The sequence below is a fragment of the Falco naumanni genome, chromosome 10, assembly GCF_017639655.2.
Source record: "Falco naumanni isolate bFalNau1 chromosome 10, bFalNau1.pat, whole genome shotgun sequence".
In the NCBI taxonomy this organism is placed as follows: Eukaryota; Metazoa; Chordata; class Aves; order Falconiformes; family Falconidae; genus Falco; species Falco naumanni.
Window position 1 is genome coordinate 20,431,858 of NC_054063.1, and position 21,482 is coordinate 20,453,339.

At 54.9% G+C, this 21,482-nt stretch overlaps 1 protein-coding gene across 1 annotated transcript; it reads left to right on the top strand.

Annotated features, from left to right (window-relative positions):
* The first annotated feature begins 7,802 nt into the window (after nt 1-7,802).
* Nucleotides 7,803-21,482, top strand: ANO9 (anoctamin 9). The gene is given in 24 exon segments (XM_040608880.1): nt 7,803-7,972; nt 9,356-9,446; nt 9,679-9,795; nt 10,072-10,208; nt 10,499-10,548; nt 11,139-11,197; nt 11,406-11,488; nt 12,596-12,730; nt 12,840-12,936; nt 13,289-13,349; nt 14,430-14,512; nt 14,923-15,027; nt 15,550-15,714; nt 15,799-15,835; nt 16,343-16,454; nt 16,723-16,780; nt 16,970-17,067; nt 17,269-17,435; nt 17,936-18,088; nt 18,391-18,538; nt 19,225-19,344; nt 19,582-19,675; nt 19,820-19,932; nt 20,830-21,482. Coding segments are annotated over 24 exon segments (2,481 nt in total). The 3' UTR covers nt 20,858-21,482.

Below are 21,482 nucleotides of genomic sequence, written 5' to 3' on the forward strand. Positions count from 1 at the left end.
TCCTTCCCTTCCCCCAGTACCCTCTTCCTCTAGCAATTCCCCTCGGAGCCCTTGTCAGGGCGGCAATTAACCCAATTAACCTTCCTTCTCTCAAATTTTCTCTTCTAATCTGTCATGTCTCCTTTTCTTTTTCTCAATTATTAAAAACAGTCCATGCTACTTCCAGCATTTTTTCTGGATCCCTTGAATCTGTCCCTTCTAACTTCTGAAGTCGAAGCCCAAGCTGGACATCCAAGTAGTGCTTTGATAACACCTCAGGGTGGAAGAAGGGAAGCACAGCTCATTGCAAACGCATCAGGAATTTAGGTGTGTTGACTGACATCCTTCTAGCTAGATGCACAGGAAGGCAATACCCTTTAAACTTTTCTCCTGGGGGGGAGAAAATCCAAGACACTGGGAACTGAAAAGAGCAAAAAGTGACTGCTCCACTGCCGCCCAGGAGGAAGCATCCCCACCACTGGTGAGAGCTCCCACGAGATCTTTGGTGAATGGGCCTTGAGGTGGCAGGCATTTGCTTTGTCAGAGGGAAAAATAAAAGCAGAGAAGAACGCTGGTTTTCCAAGAAAATATGAAGGCGAGTAGAAAAAAAATGAATAAAGAAAACAGCCCTTTCCACTGTGACGGGACAGTGCTACGAGCCAAGAATACAAACTTTGCATTTGCAAACTGTAGGAGCATTGTAGCAATATTTGATGCTAAAATTCTGTATCTTTTGGCAAAAGTAACCAACGAATGATAAGTAAAGAAACCAGCTTAATTCTATACGAACTCACTTGAATTACTCGGGGACAAGTGCTCTTTGCCAGCTTGTTGTACTTGAAAAGTACCCCAGACCTGCTTTCCAGTTAGCCCCAGCCCCGATGCGGTGGCTGTCCCAGCTCCCACTTCGCTGTGCAATGAAGCACTTTCCTGTTTGCAGAGGTGGCTTTTGCTGGCACAGGTTTGTAGCCTCCCCACAGTGGGTCTGGCCAGGGGGCAGCCACCGGCTCGCTTCTTCAGGTGCACGCTGGGCTGGGTCTGGGGAGACGAGTGCAAGCACAGGGTGTCGTGTGCTCCTGCATCCTCACAGTTTCTCGCCACCACCTCGTGGGCTCTCTTACCTGTGGCAGAGCTTTCCAAATTATTCTTTGAGATCAACACGAGGTCAGGCTCTTCAAGCAGAAGAAATCCAAACACAACACGCTTCTCCCGGCTTGCACGCAGGGAGAAATTTCTTTCTGGGCATCCCAACAACGCAGAAAGCACCAGAGGATGCTGTATGGAGGAAAGAGCAGAGAAATGAAACCGAGGAAGAAATGACACACGTGAGTGCAAATAAACGAGCTGCTCACACGATGGCAGCAGCCAGCTGGGCCGGGAGCAGGGACTCTGCGGTTCAGTGGCCGCCCGACCTGCCAGCAGGTGCCCTGAAGCACCCTGAGGAGCACACTGCCATCAGTCCTGAACCCCAGCAGGCTCAACAAGTGCCAGTAAGGCTTCGTCCGCTGCTTCAGCATCACTGGCTTCTGTCTGAAGTTTGTCCTCCCTCTCCTTTTCCAAAAGCAGGTAGGAGATTCAAGCATTACATTAATTTTCTCCAGCCCATTTCATTTAGCAGTTTTTTTCCAGACACCTCTATATCTGCTTTTCACTGATGTCTTCAAAATAAAGGGGGGGGGGGGGGGAAGTCCCAAATTTCCCTTTTTTTATTTTCCCCACCCATTTTGTGCCACTCATTACACAAACCAAATTGCAGTTTCTTGTAGTAGCTTGTAGTTCTTCTTGTAGCTAAGGATACCTCCAGTGCTGGGCTCTCGATCAATAATGTACCTGGGCAAGATGAAGAACCTCTGCTTCAAATCTGATCACAAGTGACATAAAGGTGGTTCAGGGAAACAACCCCGCTAACCAGGAAGTTGTGGTTTGAGGCTTAAAAACTTCTAAACAACCTCTTCTGAAGGATCTTTCTTCTTTCGTGTCCTTCTAGCCAGATATACAGGAAGGCAATACCCTTTAAACTCTTCTCCTAGGGAAAAAAAAAATCCAAGACACTGGGAACTGAGAAGAGCAAATAAATATTTTAGCACCATCCTAAATTAAGGATGCTTGCATGCAGGATAGCCTTTGCACTCAGAAGAGGAGCCCCCTGTCATAGCAAGCACTGTTGTCAGGTAGAGCACAGACAGGCATCCTCCATCTAGCTGAAGTGGTTTCATATGTGAAAGCCTTCAGTGGTTCATTACCACTTCCCAAGTGGAAATTACCATCTCCACATCCAACCAGGATTAACAGGTCAAAGAGTGCTCCCAGGGAGTTTCAATGCCAGCTCGCCCAGTGCGGGCCAAGCCACTGCCCGGAGTGGCTGGTGCGATGGCGGATTAGGATGGGAACATATGACTGGCCCAGCAGCAATGGAGGCAGCAGGGGAGTGTGATAATATCTTAAATAATTCTAGCTGCTTACAAAAGGTTTGTGTGGTTGCAATACCTTGGCACACATATGAACCAGAGCTCCACAGCACTTCATGTCTCAGGCAGATTTTTCACCAATAGACTGGAAGGTACATCATCTTCCTCCCCAATTCTAGTTTTTCATGCTGCCACCCTCAGCACCAGTCCCCCAAGAGCAATAAATGCCGAGACGGTGCACTCCAGGAGGGTTGGCTGGGAAGGAAAGTGCTGAAAGAGGAACACTATCAATCTAGTCGCCTGCCTTCCTGCAAAGGGAGCTTTATAAATCTTGCCTAGGCAAAGCCAGATTCCTCCTAAACAGAGGAAAAAGTTCACTGTCTCCTTGGAGTGCCACGAGAGATGCTGCAGGGGTCAGATACCTTGGAAAAAGTCAACCTGCAGGCACAGAATCACCTTCCCCACTGGCTAGTAAAGCCCACAGGGACTTGGGACTGCTGCTGGATGCCCACATCCCATTAGCTGGACTGTTTGGAGAGCAAAGTCCTCCCAGTCCTCCTCGGCAAAGTTTGCAGAAGGACACAACAGACGGTGGAGTGACCTGGGCATCCCACCTACATGTAACCCCGTTTCCATTTAACCCAGCGGTGCTCACACCGCACAGGTCTTTGGTCCTTCCCTCCTGGCCAGCCCTGCAAGCGGCCCCTGGGAGGCCAAAGGTCTGCCTGCTCCCTGCCCTGCTCTGCTCTAATTGCACACACAGAGGAAATCTGGAAGACAAATTCTTTTTCTTTTCTTTTTTTTCCCCTCTATTTAAAAATTTGCAGATCTGGTTCGGAGTCTGTTCAAGGCACTCGGCAAAGCCGCAGAGTGATGTTGGCTTGACTGGGAACAACGGTCTGGAAATGCTGCTGCCTTTCCTGCCAGGACGCAGCTGGATTGCCTGCAGGACTGACTCTATTTAAGAGCGACTCACAGCAATGCTGTTGGAGAGCACCAGGGAATCCAGACCGGTTACTGGCCCTTCTGCTATACCCAGGAAAGGCAGCTCTTCCTAGCTTGGAAACTAAAGCAACAACAACAAAAAAATATCCAGAAAACAGATATAAGGAGACCTGTCAGACCTGGCTTACATGTAATAACCTTTTCACTCATTCTTTTTGTAAAAAGAGTTATACCCTGCTGCAAACCATAGCTCCAGATGGATCGAGCCTTTACGAACAAAGAAAGCACTCAGTGATTCAGTTACAATTTCCAGTGGGCCACAGCCCAGCATCCCGACAGAAATGCCATCAGGAAAGCAGAGGCTGAAGCAGTTGTGCTCTAGTGAATCACAGTTACTTAGAAGTGATAAGATTTTAAGGACCAGGGAGGCAGGAGAGCTCTGTGGTTTGGAGGAACATTCAGAGCTCACTCTGATGCTCTCCTCTTCAGCCAGGAGGGAGGGGATACTTGTTCTGAAGGACTGTAAAATACTTACCCATGTTCCCATAATCGCTGACACCAAACCCTGATGCCCCTCATGCAACAGCACTATTACACACAGGGAAAAGAAACACATGACTTCCAGTGCTGGTTTTGCCAGCTAGTGAAGCATAAAGAAAGGCTTTCTCGATCTCTGTTCACTCCTCCAGGAAGCAGATTTTCTCTGAGGTTCACAGAAAGGTTTCTGAAGGCCACATAGGGAAACCAAAGTGGTGGAGGGCAAACCAGGCCACTGCCCAAGGCAGGGAGGAAGAGGTCTGCATGCAAGTGGAAAATCTGTGGAGCAGTCAGTCTCCTTACTTATCTGGAAGCTCATGCTTTGCCTCTTTTCCTCGTCCTGGCTTTTAACAAATGCCCTGGCCCCATCCCATCCCCTCTCAAAACCTGTGCTGCTCCCAGGCTCTGCCTCCCACAGCCAATCTCTCCTGCGGGACCCAGACTTCGTCTGGAGAATCAGGCAGGTTACACACGGCTCAGCTTTGCTTTCGCTTTTTAGGTTTAGTGGGTTTTCCCCTGCCTTGTAAGAAATAGTTTAACACTTTCTGGAACTTCTGCTCCTTCCTCCTTCTGTCCCATCTGTGACGCCTCTCTGGGGATGTCCACAGCAAACAGCGGGTGCCGAGGGTGGCGGAGGAAGGCTGGGGTGGCGGAGCACTGGAGCTGGAGCAAGAGGAACTCACAAGGGTTCCCTGCCTGCTCCGCGGGGCGGTACTGGGCTTGCCACTCCTTTGAGTGAAGGTGAAGGGCAACTTTCTCGTCTCCTCCTTGATATCTGCCCACTGCCAGGCAGAGGCAGCTCCCTGCTGAGGCAGGTGAGAGTCCCACACGGAAGTCGAGTCACTGCTCGGTTCACATGAGACCTCAGGCGAAGCAGCTGGGGAAGGAAACCGCACCGAGAGAAACCCCAGGGGCTCTGCAGCTCTCCCTGCCTGTGGCTGCAGCCTCACCACCTGCCCCACAGGCAGCTCCCAGGGATCTGCCCGGAGGAGCAAAAGGAAAGACAGGGGAAGAGAAAGGCTCTCCACTTCACCATGCAGGTAAGAAACAGGAACTGCTCGGCCATTTCCATGGGGTTGTTCTCCGGCACCTCTGAGCCACCTGTGGCTTGGAAACACGGGGCGCGCTAAGCTCTGACCTCTGCCATTCCTGTGCTTTCAGCCTTTAAAGTACTCTGAAAGGACTACAGGGTTCCCATTCCTCTTTCCAGCAAGCAAACCCATTCCTACCGCACACATGCGGCGGGGAAGGCAGTGGGTGCTGCTGGCTCCACGGCCCCCTACCACCGGGGCGCAGGGCAGGGCTGAGCCCCCCAGGATGCAGCAGGGTCATGCACAGCCCCGGATCTCAGTACCGGCGACAGATCAGAGAAGGATGGTTTGGACTGAGGCCAGATCTGGAGCTTATATAAACCCAGGAAAAGGCACTGTGTGTAGCAGTGGAGGTGACAGCCCAGATGTTTCAGGAGCACCTGAAATAAAGCAAAGGGAGAGGGGGAGCCGTGAAGTTTTCTTTCTCTAGCTTGAAAGAAAAGATGCGTTTTCTTTTACTCAAAAAGACAGGCAAACTCTCTCAGATTGGGGCAGCTAGTGAATGTAGAGGTGTGCTAGCTGCCTGGCCAATTAAAGGTTGTCACATTTCTTAGGAAACTGATGTAAGGTGGAATTGCTCCAAGGGAAGTGCTCATATGAAACATCCCCAAGATAAGAGCAATTTGCTCATCTTGTGTAGGTGATGGGAACCACCCAAACCCTCACAGATCCACAATTAGAAAAGCAAACAAGGATGCTGGATCTTGTCGGGGTCCTCTGCCTGAGTTACTCACAGAGGTGGCTACACCCCCAACCCATGGGTGCCCATTCCCATGTCTCTGAAGGATCCAGTAACCTCGCACAGGGCAGTGGGTTACCTGGCCTGCGACAAGGACCCACTGGTAACAGCTGGAAAGAGAGCAGGCACGCTCCAGAGCACGCAGACCCTTTTTAACATTGAAATTCCTGCTTCTCATTGTGCCGGTTATTTCTCCTACACCTTTGCACGGTGCGCTTCCAAACTCTGCTCCAACCGCGGGGCAGGAGAGCAGGATGGTGCCCATTTCACTCCTGATAGCAGGGAGTAGAGTCCAGGGTTTTTACAACCGCTCCAGAGCTGAGGTGGCCTTGCCTGCACGTGGGGCGATCCAGCTGCCTTGTGCTCCAGAGCAAAGCAACCAGAATCAGGCAGGCAGTGTCGCTAGTCCCCTGGATCAAACCAAACCAAACCAAAAAAAAAGGTGTAGGAGTACTGGTGATCCCAAGTCCCTGCCTCCTGCAGCACGTCCCCATGTACAAGCCACATCTAGCCCCAAAAGCAGGCTGGGCTCCTGCACAACAGCCTGAGCAGCCCAGGCTCACAGCAACCCTTGCCTCACAAGATGCCAGCATCCACTGTCATGGATTAAACCTGCTGAAACACCACCCATCTGCCATCACAGGTTTGCAAATTCCCCTCTGCAGCTGAATGCAATTTTTATCTGTTACGGCTCTGGAGGTGGGTGATGGGAATTGCCTGTGCTAATCTGCAAATAATACACAAATTCCTCTCCATTTTTCAGTCCTACACTGAGGTGCTCGCAGCGCCTGCAGGGCAGGTCCCGGTGGTAAATCGCATTGCTATGGGAACACAGAGAAAAGCCAGACCCTGCCACCACCACATCCTTATTGCTTAGAGCGCCATACACGGGCAGCCTGAGGAGCATCCCCACCGGTTCTTAGGGCTTGACTGGAAAAATCAGAAAGCAACAAGTCCCTCCTGGGATTAAAATCAGCGCTTTCTATTTCAGGAGCATGGAGAAGCAGGGGCAGGATCTGGCTGCATCAGGGCTGAGGGATGAGTGATGTTACAGCTGGGCATGCTGGTGGAGGAAGGATGCTCTGCTGAAGCTCTGCAGGCTCAGCCCCAGCACCCTTCCTGTGGGCAAGGCCCTGAGGCACAGACAGGGGCTGGTGGCACCATCAGGGATCTGGGGTCAGGCTTCACCTTGGTAATCCCATCAGCTTCTTCCTCAGAAAGCTGACGTGCTGGTCAGGGCTCATTGGCTACCGAGCAGGGGATGGTGCCCACAGACTCACTGCTGGGAGCCTCCTGGGAACGAGCTGTGATGCCAGCAGGTCATCCTGAGCTCCACAGGGGTCGATGCCAGCAGGACAGCTGCATCAAAGTGCTGGCCCCAGTGGTGTTTAGGAACACCTTGAAGCCCTCCCTGTCCCCAAAGAGTGGTCCCCCCTCCAACACTGCAGGGATCCCTGGTAGAGCTGGAAGGCTGGCAGCCCCCAGCAGGCAATCTGTGCAGGATGAGGCCACTGCACATGCAGGCTGAGAGAAACCAGCCAGGCAGGGATGAGACAACACAGCCTGCAGAATGGTGGTGCTGGACTACAGCTGTGCCAGCACCAGAACATCAGCAACGGGGCAGAGCCCCCACATGACTCCTGCTCCCCACCCCGCCACCCCCCATGCCCAGAGAGGGGCTCTCTGCCAGGGACGCTGAGAGCTGCACCCCAGCTGGGTGCTTACCCCCCTGGGGAGAGCAGCCCAAGCCAAAGCCCAACCCTCCCACCCCGAGGCCTGCCTAGAGGGCTGGCAAAGCAGGTGACAGCACCATAACCCCCTCTCCGTGTCTTGACCTAAACTGGGGTACCTTATAGCAGTGAAAAATTCTGGTTCTTATTGCAACAGCATCTCTGGGGAAAATCATCCCTCTTCTCAAACCTTCTCACTTTGGCTTTCTGTCGGTCAGTCTCCTCACGGCTCTTTGCTTTGGGTGAAGCCAGGGCCAGAGCTCCATGTGGGAGAGGGTTTGGCAGAGATTTCAGCCCTTTCTCATCCCAGACTCTCCTCTCCCGTGGCCTCATTTTTCAGTGAAAGCCTGGGATCTAGATCTTACATCAGGGCATGGTTGCACCACCACCGCTCTGCTTCCAAGATTACAGCTGGATGAACTCGTCTGGCTGGCCGCTGTTTCAGCGCACATCGCTGGTGGCAATGCTGACCGACAATATCCCCAACCCCTGGCAGCTCCTTCCCACTTCCATGCTGCATCACCGTGCCTCAGAAACAACAGTGTAACTGTGTGTGGGGCCACAACACGAGTCACAGCAAAGAACTGCAAAAAAACCCCAAACCAAAAGGCTCTTTTAAAGACGGATCCATTCCCTATCCCTGTTCACAACGTGGCCTGCAGAGCATGTCTGCATTAAACTCACGGCTCTCTCCGGGCTGGGAAGCCCAGCTGCTCTCAGCAGTCCATTGAAGGGCTGGTTGAACTCCTGCCTAAGAGGGGATTGTGGCAGCAGAACCAGGCTGAGAACCAGGCACCAGGGAAGCCAGGCACAGAGGATGGGGACGAAGTGGTTTGAAGCTGGTATGCCCCAGTTCTGGGTGCCCACCAGGCCCATGCCACCCAAGGGTGCTCCCTGCAGCATCCTTCAGCGGAGGGGTACCCTGGGTCTGCAAAACTGCAGCGGGAAGCTGCTGCCACAGGGCCACCTCATTTGCTTTGTGCATCTCCAGAGCTGCACCGCTAGAGTGTCTGAGCATAATTAGCCTTAATCAGTGAAGGTGAGCAGGTGCATTCACCCCTGCACTGCCTTCACCTTTGGAGCACAGCGGAGGCGAGAGGGCAGAAGCCAAACACCAGCAGCACACCTGCCCTGCTGCTCCATGGTGGCAGGCTGAGGCGTTTGTTGTGTTTTTCAAGGACTCATCTTCCACTTGCTGCCTGCAGCGTTGTGCAAGCCTCTGATTGTCAGTGCCCCACTTTCCTTTCGCTGCAATTTAAAACTACCTTCCCCACCCTGACCGAAAAGCCAGCAGTGCCTATCTGATAGGAACAATGGAAGAGAGGAAAAGGGTGACTAAGGACTGTAAAAACCACTGTAGCATAGAGAGACAGTCAAGTGTTGACACTCTTCCAGTACAAGTGTCAGGGCATCAAGCCAAACAAGAAGGAATGAAGTCCAGAGCAGAGGGAGTTTTTTTTCTCCTGGCCAGGTCCCTCATAGCCCCAAGGTGCTGTAGATGTTGGGCGCTGAGTTCAAGAGAGGGCTGCACACATCACGGAGCAGCAGGTCCCTAAACAAAAAGCTGTACTTGGCTCAGGAAGACCCCGACTGGAGACCAGGAGGGTATAGCAGAAGTTTTCAGACAAGCCTGCTCTTACCCTCCTCCCTGGGCATCCCCTCAAGGCTGCTGGGAGAGGAAGACCGTGCCAGGTGGATCTGATCTTATGTTGTAATGCCATTTTACCTGCATGGGCTCTGATACACCCTGGAGCAGCTACATGCCAGGCAGGCCTCACCAATGGGCAGGTTTCTGTGCATCACAAGCAGTGCTGCTCACCGCCGGCAGCCAGCTCTGGTCCGGGGCATCACAATGCCATCCAAGCATCTGCAGGGAGAGGTCTGCTCCGTGCCCAGACACGGGATCTCCCAGGGAACCTGCTGAAGCCCTCGCTGGTTTTCTCTTCCATAGGATGAAGTTCTGTTGACTCCCTGGAGGGATTTTCCTGTTGAAGACACGGACCCGTTTGCCCCCCGGGTAAGCTTTGCTCCCTCTGCACTCCAGGCAGTTCAGCACAGCTCAGAGAGGGAAGCAGGGCAGTGTCAAGGCAGCAGCTGCCTCAGTTTCCCCATCCCTATTCTCCTGCTTACTCCCAGTTCCCAGGGGCCCTCTACACAGTCACGATGAAAGTCCAAACCCCTGAGGCTGGAGCTGAGGAGAGCGCTCTGCTTGCCAGCCCTATTAATTCCCTGGTGTTTTCTGTGGGCAGGATGAAGAGAAGTGGGATTTCATCCTGGTAAGCGACATCCACGAAGTGGGCAGTGAGAAGGAGATCAAAAGGAAGAAGTTCCTGGATGAGCTGAGCAAGAAGGGGTTTGCCATCAAGGTGAGGGGCTATAGGAGGACAAGGCAGCAGACACCTGGCTAACTTGTGGTACTCAGGATCCAAGCCTGGTTTGGGCTCCTGAATCCCAGGGGCTGGGAGAGACCTGAACCATTGAGCTGATCAACACATCGGTGCTAGAAAATAAATCACTTGCTCAGTCAGAGGAGACCCCAGCCCCAGGGCTTCACAGCCCCTGGCCCTTGCAGCTCTGCCCCTTTCCTTGCCCCTCTGGCTCTGCCAGCGCTGTTCTAACAGCCCTTCTCTTCCACCCACTAGAAAATTGAGGACAAGAAGCTATTCTACGGAGTCCGTGCCCCAAACCAGATCTTTCGGAAATACCAGTGGCTCCTGAGGAACTCTAACAGCAGGCCACAAAACCCCGACGTCCATCATGATGTACCAGCAACCACCAGGTGGGCGCTGAGCCAGGCTCCTGGCCCCAGCATCTTGCATGCCCCTCTCTCCACACCTGCATCTATTTTCCAGCTCAGCTCACAGACGGGCCAGGGGTTTTATTTTCCACAGGCCACCTCCACCTACCAAGCTGCCAGCTTCTGGCCACAGCCAGCTTCCCATTTCTTGCCCCCTTCCTTCCCTGGTTTTTGGTGCGCACCTCCTCCCTTCCCTCCCCCGTTTTCCAGGGCCACACGACACAAGCCTGTATCCCCCGAGCAGCCTTTAACCACAGTTTCTTTTTGCTCAGGATACGGATTGTGAACTTCATCCTGCAGAACACAGTGACGCCCGACCTTGGTAAGAGAAGGGGGCCAGCGGGCAGTGCTCAGCCTGGGTCTGCAGCAGGCATGAGCATCCCCAGCTGCCTCGCCACCCCCGGGCAGGATGCAGGAGCAGGGAGAAAGGCAGGGTGCAGCTCAGACCAGTAAATTTGCTGCTGCATCGAGAGGGTGGGAGGTTTGGACTGCAGGAACCAGCAACAGCCCCCTACCCACTCTCCCCAAACCCCTGACCGCAGCTGCCCATCAGTGCTCTCCTGTGCCTCCCGGAGAGCTCATCTGCCCCTGCCACCTTGGGATGAGCCGGGCAGCACAGGGCTCTGGCTTTCCAGCATCCTCCAGTGCTCGCCTGCCTGGCTGGCGCCCAGAGCCAGCGCCATGCAGCCTGCGGCAGCCCGGCAAAGCATCGCAGCCACCAGGATTAGTGCTGATCCCCTTTGAATAGCTCAGCCTCTCCCAGGCATTTGTGGTTTGGTTGGTTTTTTGTTTTATTTTTTTTTTGCCTCCCTCAAAGGCTCCAGAAAAGGTTTGGGGTGATTCTGCCTGGCAGGGATCACACAGAGTGAGGGCAACGCCTCACTAATTCTCTCTGTTCTGCTCTGCTACCAGAGAAGCTGCACAACCTGATGAAGAAGAAGGTCTTTGAGACAGCGTTTCCCCTGCACGAGGTGAGGCCAAGCTCACAGGTGCTGGGAGGAAAAGCCAGGAGAAGCGGAGAAGCAGGACCAGGGGTGGGGGGGAGACCCTTGGGTGATTGGGGCTGCATCAAGACCCCTCCGGATAAGGGGCACACAAAGCTCCCAACAGCTGCCTGGAAGCTGGGCTGCAGGTTACGGTTGCCCTAATATTCCTGCATCCGACTTCTCTGCTCTGCAGAAAGAAGAGTTAACGGAATTCCTAAGGCACAAGTGGGCTCGCTGGAGAGGTATATGTCGCCAACAGCCAATCGAGAAGATCAGGTAACAGGCAGAAGAGGCACAGCGCAGCCTTCTAACCAAGAGGTCCCACCTGAAGCCTTGAGCTTTAAGCCCTTTGCCAGGCTCCCATGGTTTTTTTTTTACATCATTAGTTTGAACCTGGCTCTTCTCACATGTATTTGGCTGCTTCTGAAGCCTGCAAAGTTCTTAGCCTAAGGGGGATCCCTGTGGCACAGAGCTCCATCTGCTAATTTTGCAGTATGAAACAACCCCCACATCTCCTCGGTTTTTAATTAGCCCTTTCATTTTCAACCACACACTCCCACATTCAAAAGGCAGGTGAGGCGGTAACCCAGCATAGCATCGTGCAGCACATCTAGCCTGAGGCTAAACTGGGGGTATTAAAGGCACAAGGGGCTCCTATAACCGCATTCAAACTCAGGGAAGTCCACAGCTCTAATTTTAAAAGGGCAAGAAAACTAACTCTCCACTGTCAGGGGAAGGAGGGCAAAAGGAACATGCTACTTCATAAGGTTGTCAGTGGGCTCCCTTGGGGAGATGAAATGTTAAAACAGAGATATGCTCTCCTTCCTTAAATGTTTATTGCAGTTTACAACTCTGGCAGAGGCACTAGGGGCTCCTTGTGCCTCTGTGGTGCACAAGGTCAGACAACGCATCATTGCTAAGACCAGTATGCCATGCCCTGCTGCTACCACGGAAGGCTTAAGGGGCCGAGTATGAAATTGGGGTGGGGGGAGGGGGATGAGAAGGAGCTTTGGGGTTTTTTGTTTGTTTTAAAGGCCAGCAAGCACATCACAACCTTTGACTGCCGGTAGACAGTTAATTCCTTTGGAATACAGGAGGGGAGGCAGGTCCATCAGTCAGTAGTTACCACCATTTCTTACCCATGCCTCCAGACCTCTTCCCCACACCAGAAAGCCCAAAATACTGGCACCACGAGACACAAAAGCACTGCAGGGAGATAGCTGAGCCCAGAAGGGGAAATTGCTCTGGTCGGAAAAGCACTGTGCCCTGCAGCCCTCTCATCTTTTTAAGCTCGGCTTTTCTAACACTCTTCTGTAGGCACAGATTGCAACTTGGTCTGTCAGTCATTGCCACCCCTCTTCCGCATCTCATCTCTCCTTCTAGGTGCTATTTTGGTGAGAAGGTGGCCTTGTACTTTGCCTGGCTGGGCTGGTACACCTACCTGCTGGGAGTTGCCGCATTGGTGGGGCTGGTGGTCTTTGTGGCTGGGATTACTGTCTTCAGCTCCAGCCAGGTGAGGTAAGGCAGTTGGGAATGCCAAATGTGCATCCCGTCCACGAGCCTTTGCTACACATGTGGCTTCGAGCCAGTTATTCCCCTTTGCTTGCATCCATGCCTTTCTCTCTAGCAAGGAGATCTGTGAAGCCAATGACACCATCATGTGCCCGCTCTGCGACCAGAAGTGCCCGTTCTGGCTCCTCTCTGACACCTGCACCTATGCCAAGGTAGGCAGCCCCTTCCCCAGACAGGCTCAAGGCCAAGGTGGGGATGCATGCCCAGTTTGTGCTGCTCCACCGCTAGAAAGGCCACCCCACCAGACCAGCTATTCCAAACCTCCACTAACCCCCGTGATAAGGAGGAGCTATAGCCAGGTCACAGTCTCCATCACCACCAAGGAAGATTTTATCACTAACAAGTCCCAGTGTCCATCTCCCTCCTGCAGCATCTTTACCTGTCCCAGAGTGGGGAGCGGGTGGCACGGGGGCTGCTCAGGGCAGAGCCCTCTCCACGGACCCCTGGGTGCCACAGCCCCCGAACCGTGCTGCCCCCATCACGCTCTTCCTTCACCTTCTCCAGGTCACTCACATGATTGACAACGAGGGGACGGTTTTGTTTGCCATGTTCATGGCTATCTGGGGTAGGTGTTGATGTCCTGGTGCCAAGAACACACAACCTGGAGGAGGGAACAGCCCGCTGTAGCTTAGGGGAGAGCAGGTGGAGGACAATGGGACACTCCATGAAGTGGTCTTCACCATTCAGGGGCTCTGTAGTCCTTGTCTCCTCCACTTCCAGGGCCATCAGCTCTCCTTCCAGACACAGCAAGGGACAAAATCACCCCAGCTATTTCCTTCAGCTCTCCAAAGGCTCCCTACCTGCCCTGCCTGAAAGCTTTTGCTCTTTCCCCCATGGCAGCCTCAGGAGCCAGGCTTCCCTAGCAGCTGCCGACAAGTGGTCACAGCTGCAGGAAGGGGGGGACCGCCAGATCCCTCACCAACCTTCCCAGATTGCTGCACGATCTCTTACCTGCTGTGGAATGAGCCCAGCAGAGCCCTGGGCTCTGAGATTATGTGACCCCATCACCCTATTAGCTACACATCTCATTTGGCTTTACTACAGCCCTTCCAGTTACAAACAGTACCACAAGCATGGGGTGGGCATTTCACCTGCAAAGCCATGGTCTGAGCAGGTCATGGACATGGTCTCACCTGTCCCTGTGGACTGGTTTACACCAGGACAAGCCCAGGAAGGTCAGTCCAGTCCAGGTTAACAGAAAGGGCGGTTGTAAATGGATGTGCAGAGGTGCAGCCGTGCTGGGGTGCAGTGCAGGATACCTGTTCCTCTTGGAAGGTGTATTTTTCATTAATCCAGAATAACGTGTCTGCCTGGCACAGCAGAACAGCCCTGGCGTTCACTCTGATTTACACCAAATCCCCTACGGACAGTAGAGCTGGCCTGACTCCCGGCAAACACTCACCCGCACACCCCCATCCCCATGGCCACGGGGGGCCAGCCCTGGCTGCTGTGCAAACGGGGCCCTTCCTGGTCACTCAGATGCAGAGGTGGCCACTTGCCCTTCACAGGCCAAGGGCAGTCCGGGCTGATTTGCCGTCAGGTTGGATGCTGTCGTGACTATCCATCCCGCTCGGTGGGATGGAGGTGTGACTTCTTCTCCAGAGCCATCCCCAAGTGCCACAGCGCTCTCTTCTTCCCCCCACAGCCACTGTGTTCCTGGAGCTGTGGAAGAGGCACAGAGCCACCGTGGTCACCGACTGGGACCTGTACAGGTGGGATGAGGACGAGGTGAGGATGTCATCTTTCCTGCTCAGGGCTTCCCCTTTCAAGGCAGGAGTCAGCTGGACCTACAGAAAATTCTCTGTAGATGTAAACATCTAATGGAGACACTTAAACAGACAGTAAAGCCAACATCTGACAGTCCTGGGAGGGTCACAGGAGAGACAGAGGCCTCCAGAGAGTTGAGCAGATGCTAGCCACCTCTCTGCATTGCTAGCCACCTCCCCACCTGCACAGGGGTTTGGACTCAGAACTGGCCACACTGTTGTGTGTTGGGCTAGGTACTCACCCCTGTCCTTCCCTGGTGCTGTTCATCCCCCTTAACTCAACAACCCCTGGACTTTCTGCTACCTGGACACAGCCCACCTGGATCCTTTCTTCCCCCTGCTTTTTTTTCATTTTTTTTTTTTTTTTTAAAGGAGGAGCTGGCCATGGAGCTGATTAATAATTTGCAGCATGAGCCCCGGCGGTACCAGCACTCCTACTTCCGCAGCACCATCATACTCCTCTTGGTTCTGGTAATGGTATGTGCCAGGGAGACCACAGGGAGATCTGGTTTAAGGGCACATGGGCTTTCCTCCTCCCCTCCCTACTCCGCTGCACAAATAGCACCTCAGCGTCCTATTGCTGGAGCAAAGACAGAAGCCAGGTTGTTAGGGCAGGTCCGTGCCCATCGGAAGGAACTGGGGCCTCCCTATGCTCACACCCTCCTGTCCTTTGGGGACGTGGGCTGAAGGCTCTGCTCTTGCAGCGGGAGGCAGTGAGGATCAAGGCAGTAACACAGAGGGCAGGGAGAGGCGAACCCTCGATGCCCTCATTTCTCCCCACGGGCCAATGGGGAGAGTCCAGACAAGTAGCTTAGATGGAGACACCCACCTCCAGAACCTCTCGTCCTTCACCAAAGAGCACTGGCTTGCACTTGAGGCCACATCCAGAGGAGCTCTGGTGAAGGGAACCAGGCTCTGAAGGGCTGGTGGTCCTCAGGTGAGATGGAGCACGTGCCCCCCATGCACGGCTTCTCACCACCCCGTCGCCCTCCTCCATAGATTGCCGTGCTGATCGGCATCGCCCACGCACTTGTCATTTACCGGGTGATAGCGACGGCTTTCTTCAGCCAGAGCAACTCAGAGTTCCTCCGCGAGCAGGCCAACACGATGGCAGTGATGACAGGGGCCGTGCTGCACTACATCACCATTGTCATCATGAACAAGGTGCAGTGAGACACGGGGTGAGCAGCAGGTCTCTCTGCTTTTCCACCATTGACCCTCCCCTCTCATTTTGCATCTCTCCTGCAGGTCAACCGGCGAGTGGCCCTCTACCTCTGTGACCTGGGTAAGGGACACTGGGGGCTGTCCCCCCCTGCACCCACACCCTGCAGCACCCAGCGACTGCAGCACGACACCCCTTGGTCCCTTCCCTTCCCCCACCATCTCGAAGCATCTGCCAGGCAGCTCTGGCCACGCAGGTCCCCATGGGAGGCCAGCAGCCCTCCAGCACACCGGTGGCCCACATGGCTGTCCCACAGCCACACCATGCTTTGGAGGGGCTGTCACCCTACCGAGCAGAGACCCAGGATGAGCAGGAAGCCTCCACGGCTGCAGGAGAGCTCTCAGCACAGTTTTCCTCCCAGCTGAAGGGCCCCCTCTCACGGCTCTGAGCGACCTCCCTGCTTAGCTGGGCTCAGCTCCATCACAGGGCTCAGGCAGAGGGCAGAGAAGGCTCCACAAGAGGCAGAGACACCCTTCCGACCTTCAAAGAGCTGCTGTGGCACCCGAGGGGGAGCCGGGCAGGGTCCCTCCACTCTATGACCAAGCCCCTGTGCCTTGCTCCCTTCCCCAGAAAAACCACGGACCTTCTCCCAGCGTGAAAACAACTTCACCGTGAAGATCTTCACCTTCCAGTTCTTCACAAACTTCTCTTCGCTCATCTACATTGCCTTTTTCCTGGGACGGTGAGTGGTGGCTGGGGACCTGGGGGAAGCAGAGGGGAGCCTGGGTTTGGGGCATGCACCCCCAACTTTCCCAGGGACAGCCCAGTCCCCCTGCCCTCCCCGCAAGGCACAGGGACCCCATCGGGGACCTCAGGAGGGCCATGACTTGGCCCCATGGGCACAGTGGGTGGGGGAAGCCCCTTGCCCTCTGTGCTGTGCCTGGATGTCCATCCAACGGGGGTCAGCAGTGGGGCTCAACAGGTATCGCCGTTGTTGCTTCCTCGCTCAGGATCAACGGCCACCCAGGGAACTACATGCGCGTTGCTGGCAGGTGGAGGCTGGAGGAGGTGAGGGACCTGCCATGAAGCTCTGACCCACATCACAACTCTTGTTCTTCCTTTCCCTCCTGCCCCGCGAGGCTCTGGGAATCTCAGCTTCCTCCTGTGGTACCTTGGTACCTGCCTTGGCCAGACAGCCCCTTAGGCCAGGTCACCCTGCGGGCAGGGCAAAAGTCCTCTCCTCTCACCCCTTCACAGTGCCACCCCAGCGGCTGCATCACCGACCTCTTCATCCAGATGGCCATCATTATGCTGCTCAAACAGACCATCAGCAACGTGATGGAATATCTCGTCCCGTAAGCTTTTCTCCAGCCCAGAGTGTTGCTGGTACTCCTGCACATTCAGGACAGCCTCCCAGCTCCTACAGAGAGTAACCCTGGTCTTTGGGCCAAGATTTCATCCTCTTCCTTCCTCAGGTCACCAGGGCTGTCACTGGCAGCAGTTCAGCCCTGCTAGCCCCTGCAGGCAGCCGTACAAATTGCTCCCTCCCCTTGCAGCTGGATAGAACACAAGCTATGCAAGAAGCAGCGGCGCCCCAAGAAGAGAAGCATGGTGTTAGGAGAGGAGGAGGCGGCTGAGGACCCCTGCAAAAGCCACTGGCTGAGCAACTATGAACTCAAAGAGGTCAACATCTTCAGCTTGTTTGACGAGTTCTTGGAGATGGGTATGTAGGGCAGGGGGTCGAGTGAGGAGGGGTGCTGGGCCATATGCCCTCGTTGGCTGGAGAGAGCCTGATGCTGGGGAGCCCATAGGTAGGCAAGGGAGAGCTCTGAGACCCAGCTCCAAGAGCTCTGCCACACCAAGGAGATCATTCCCAAAAGAAGAGAGCAGGCAACTGTGCTGGCCTTGAGCCCCTGCCTAGGACCCCCCTCTCCTCCCAGGAGACGGTTGTAACCCCCAGGGCCTTGATGACTCCACTAGTGCCCTGTGGAACTCCCCCCCTGGCCCCAGTCCCCCTCTCTGGCAGTCCAGTGAGAGGCGGTTGTCCCCTGTGGGGATGCAGGGTCCCCAGACAGGTCTGTCTCCCTCTCTCACCCCTGCAAAGCCGCTCTGGCACAAGCCGCTCTGACAAAGCAGGACAAACCCAGACAGTGGGCAGGACCCTGTGCGATGTCCTCTCCACGGTGGCTTCACACCAGCACCTGGCATCTTCCCCCTCCACAGTGATCCAGTACAGCTTCACCACCATTTTCGTCGCTGCCTTTCCCCTCGCCCCGCTGCTGGCGTTCTGCAACAACATCTTTGAGATCCACCTGGATGCCATCAAGATGATGCGGTTGTACCGGCGCATGGTGCCCAGGAAGGCCAATGACATCGGTGAGATGGAGCCCCAGGAGCACAGTCCTTCCAGTGCTGCTGCTTGGGCGAGTGGTGCTGGCGCTAAGTCCTTTCCCTATGAAGCCCTTGAGCATCCCTTTGCCAGGGGCTGGCATCACTTCGCCGCCGAGGCAGAGGAGCACAGGGAGAGCTGTGGGCTGGGGATGAGGAAGCAATTTCAGAGGCTAAGAAGCAGCTTGGAGTCCTCCTTCCTCAACCTCTTCTGGATGTGCCAAGCTGGGGCTTGGTCTGCAACCCTTGGGCAGCGGCAGCGAGCCTCACTGACTGCTCCTCTCCCGCAGGAATCTGGCTGCAGGTCCTGGAGGCCGTCGGCATCCTGGCTGTCATTGGGAACGGACTGGTGATTGCTATCACATCCGACTTCATTCCCATGCAGGTCTACAAGTACACGTACAGCCCCTGCATGATGGAAAACAGCACTGGCATGGAGTGAGTGCTGCCAGTCGGCTGCTAACAGCCCTGCCTGTGGTGTCCCTGCCCCAGTGCCACTGGTGCAGAAGCAGGAGGCAGCTGAGCCGTTCCCCCATGGGGTGGGGAGGTGGAAGGGGAGCAGGGGAGGGTTTTCCAGATGGCACCATCTTCAGCATCCTTGCCAGCCTCCCACTTGCATCATCCCTGTGGTGGGTAAACTGGTAGCACTGAATGGAAAGAGCACCATGCAATGCTGGGGAGCTGCAGGACTGCCTGGGCACCTGCGCAAGCTCCCTCCTGCCCTCCCCCTTTTCCTCCAAGCCTTGGCTCACCAGCCAAGTTCAGTCAAGCTGGACAGAAGTCTCTGAGACATTCATTTCCCCCGGGCTTTGTGGAAATGGGTAGCTAGGGAGGGGAGAGAAAGCCCCAGATGGGTGCTGGCTTCCCCAAAATGGGAGCCTACAATCTGTGCTAAACCATACCACTAGTCACCCAAGAATCCACATACCAGGGAAACCATAGAAATGGAAGCTGCAGACAGGCTTTGGAGCAATCAGAGACCTTTCAGTCCCCTAGAAGACACAAGAGCTGCAGCTTTCAGTTGGGGCATGCCACAACCCCCCAGCGTGGCCATGACACGGCAGCACCCCTTCAATGCCGGGCCAAAGTGCACAGATGTGATCTTTCCCCCCCCTCCCCCGCAGCTGCTCCACCGGCTACATCAACCACAGCCTCTCCGTCTTCCGCATTCAGGACTTCGAGCCCTACACAAAGGTGCCAGAAATGCTGCCGGACTTTGTCAGGGATGAGATCAAGGAATGCAGGTAACAGCAGCCCATGGCCCTCGCACAGCAGCATTCCCCCCTCCCTGTCCCCGAGCCCCTCATCGTGACATCCAGCCTGCAGCCAGGGAATGGGCGGGTTGTGGAGCAGGGCTCCGAGGCAGCCATACGGAGGAAACTGCCAGGGCTCCTCCTGGACCCCCACGGAGGGAGCTGAGGCAGGGCACAGCGCCTGGCACGGGGGAAACCTGGGCTAGCACCGACGGGGCTGTGCTGCAGGTACCGGGATTACAGGAACACCGATGACTACAGCTACACGGTCCAGTTCTGGCACATCTTCGCGGCCCGCCTTGCCTTCCTCATCCTCTTCGAGGTGAGGGCCCGGGGCGGTGGGAGACGGCTTGGGGGACAGCAGCAGGGAGAAACAGGCTGGGTCCGTGCCACTCGTAGGGGCCACGTTAGCCCACCCGGGCAGCTCCCCACCACCCGCCACCATGGCTCCCTTTGCTTTCTGCAGCACGTGGCTCTGTGCGTCAAAGTGATTGCAGCCTGGTACATCCCCGACGTCCCCCAGTCGGTTAAGAATAAATTTCTGGACAGAAAACACAGCAACCTTCGTAAACAACTGAGGTGGGTCATGCCCTGGAAGGTGCCAGGGGCTGCTACCTGCAGACGGCACAGCCTTCCACAGGAGACATGCCGGGTTGCAGGGTCCACCCGCCCCAGAGCCCCCCCCCAGCTAACAGCAGAGGCAGGGAGAAGCTGGGGCTGTGAGCTCCTGCCCTCAGGCCAGCTCCTCCATCACCCTTTCCAGGGCAGCTTCTCCCCCAGCCTTCAGCCCAGCCTCTCCTGCAACCTATAGCAGAAAATGTTCTTTTTAAGATGAGCTGCCTTACCTATAAATGAGGACTTGCCTCCCTCCATGCCTGTGGCCTCACTCCCTAGCCTAGTAGCTGGCTTTTAGGCACTTGAGGTCAGTGAAATGAGTCCCACCTGAGGCAATTCAGTAACAGTGCTCACCAGAGGAAGGGTTTGCTCAGCTTTGGCTTTTCCTTCAGAAAAAGAAAAGCTCCAAGTTAAAGCAAGGAGCAATCTTGCCCAAATTTTCCATTTAAACTTTGTTTAAAAAAAGTATGAAGTATTTCAGCTAGAAACAGAACGAGTATAGCTGAGAGCCATGGGCTGGGCCACCCTGCTGCTGCTGTCCACAGACTGAGCCCCGCTCTGCAGGAGGGCTCAGCCTGCCCCTCTTCACGGTCACCTTGTCCCAGCTGCGACCCAAAATCCAGTTGAGAGCAGAGGTGAGCAGAGCTCAGGAAGCACCATGTGCCACAGTTCAGCTTTCAAAATCTGACTTCCTGTTGGCGGAGGGATTTCCCACAGACAGCGATTTTCCACAGAGTGTGTCATTTTTTCTCCATTTATTTTCAGCAAAATGTTCCCACCCTGAATATTTTTCCACACAATCCCATTGCTTCCTGATTTGGACAGTTCCCTTCCACAACACCCCTCTCCTTTCTCCCCCAGCATGATGGAGTACTCCACTGAGGTATAGCCACCAGCCACCAAGGAGAACGAGACACATGGACTTGAGACCCCCTCCCCAGCCTGGCAGTGCCACGGGTGCAGGACAAACCACCGCAGGACCACTTGAGGAGACGGGCCCATGCGTCCTGGCCATGACCGAGCTTGGACTTGAGCTGGGAAGCAACTACAGAATGGTGGCTTTGCAGGAGCAGGATGCTTTCCGACCAGGGATGGTGCCTTCCCAGCGTGCTGAGTAGCCAGAGAAGAGCTTTGACACAAGGGACAAACCACAGCAGAGCAGCCAGCTGCTGTCGGGCGAGTGCGATGCTGGTCTGCAGGTGACCTGGCTTCATCAGTCACCGCATTTAACGTGCAACTCACCATCCCAGGAAGAGCCAGATACCTTGCTCCAGGTTCCCCCTCCAGATTTTTTTTTTACGTTTTGGCCCCTTTTCCCTCTGCCTTCAATGACCTCCCTGCTCTTGCACCTCCAAGAAACTGGAGTCCTTCTTTCACCAGAGCCAGCATAATCCTCCTCTTAGCACAACTGTCATGTGCCTGCTGCTTCAACACACAGTTTTCACGGACATTAGAAAAATCCAGTTGTTAGCCTGACTGTGTTTTGCTCCAGGGTCAGCCGAGGCTCTGCATCT